Genomic DNA, 1,326 nt, shown 5'->3' on the forward strand with positions numbered 1-1,326 from the left:
GATCGAATCCCAGGTTTAAACAGCATTTCCATGTGCAGCAGCCTGCCCTGTTCACCAGGAGTATGTGAATAGCACTTTGCAGATATTGTCTAGTTTGTAATCCTTACGCTAACCCTGTATGGTAGGACATCACTTTGATTATTCTTAGATTGCAGTCCAGGGTTTTCAAATCTCTTATCTTTTGTTTATTAAGTACCTGTGGTTAAAATATTAACCTATGTGCTGTGAGTCATTAGGCACCTTAAAGATCAACAAATTGATCATAGCATAAGTGAATAAGTCCAGGCCTGGCCTGTCATGCAGCAGGTGGGAGGGGCAGCTGCTCACCCTCATGGCTCCCTTGCTTGGGAAAGCAGAACAGAGCAGAAGAGGGAGGAGAGGAGAGTAGTGGGCTAGAGTGTCAGATGCTTCTTCCCACTTCCTCAGCTGCTCTGTTCCCCTTTTTCTGTTTGAATCCAGGGAAAAACAAGAGGAGCAAATGTTTGCAAAACTGCACCCTCCCCGCAAGACCCCCCCCCACGCACAAAGCCACCCCCCTTCCTCTGGAGTGTGATGGACCCTTGTGCAACCGTAGGACTGACTAGGGAAGGTTTGTGAGGCTTCCCCGCAGTCTTAACCTGCACTTCCAGAAAATTGGAAGTGCAGTTTCCAACCGTGTCGGGAGCCTCAGTGAGGATTCCCACACAGTCCTAGAGGTGCGCGAACCCAGCGCCCAGGGCATTTGCCCCCTTTGTCCTGTGCTAGGTCTGCTGCTGGCTCCTGGAAGCTGGAAGGGACATCATAAGAGGTGAAGACCCGAGAGGTCAGTGTACCGTGAGAAGAAAAATGCTAAAAATTGCTATTGTAATGAACCCATTTCTGCTCCTCAATTTCCTATTTTGGTTTGATCGCAATTGGATTTGTAAAATTTCTAGAAAAATATCCTAAAATAAAAGGAAAAAAAAGAGAGTGATGGTTTCTTGGCAGAAACAAGGTGTGAAGCAGGGGCTTGCTGGTTCCTAGTTCAGCCTTTTAGCCACCGTATTTTACATGAGCTCTTAAGGATATCTTGGGAAGCATCACTGAGCAGGCTGAAGGCCCAATCCTATCCAATTTTCCAGTGCCAGTGGGGTGTGCATTGCATCCTATGGTGGGGAGGTAGTCTTGGAGGCCTCCTCAAAGAGTGGGAACATTTGTTCCCTTACGATGGGGCTGCATTGCGGTTGCAGCGGTGCTGGAAAATTGGATAGGATTGGGCCCTAAATCAGGCCATGCGTACATACATATGAGGGACTCTGAACAAACGCATGGGGACTAAACACTTTTATTCTTTCAGTATATACATGA

General features: G+C 47.4%; 1 protein-coding gene across 1 annotated transcript in view; it reads right to left on the reverse strand.

The window, feature by feature from the left end:
• Positions 1-666: 666 nt before the first annotated feature.
• LOC136659338 (uroplakin-3b-like protein 1) overlaps positions 667-1,326 on the reverse strand; it is an 8,708-nt gene continuing 8,048 nt past the window's right edge. The window contains exon 7 of the mRNA XM_066636475.1: positions 667-766. Within this exon, the coding sequence (XP_066492572.1) occupies positions 667-766 (100 nt within the window). The remainder of the gene's footprint in view (positions 767-1,326) is intronic.

Source organism: Tiliqua scincoides, chromosome 8 (genome assembly GCF_035046505.1).
Source record: "Tiliqua scincoides isolate rTilSci1 chromosome 8, rTilSci1.hap2, whole genome shotgun sequence".
Lineage (NCBI taxonomy): Eukaryota > Metazoa > Chordata > Lepidosauria > Squamata > Scincidae > Tiliqua > Tiliqua scincoides.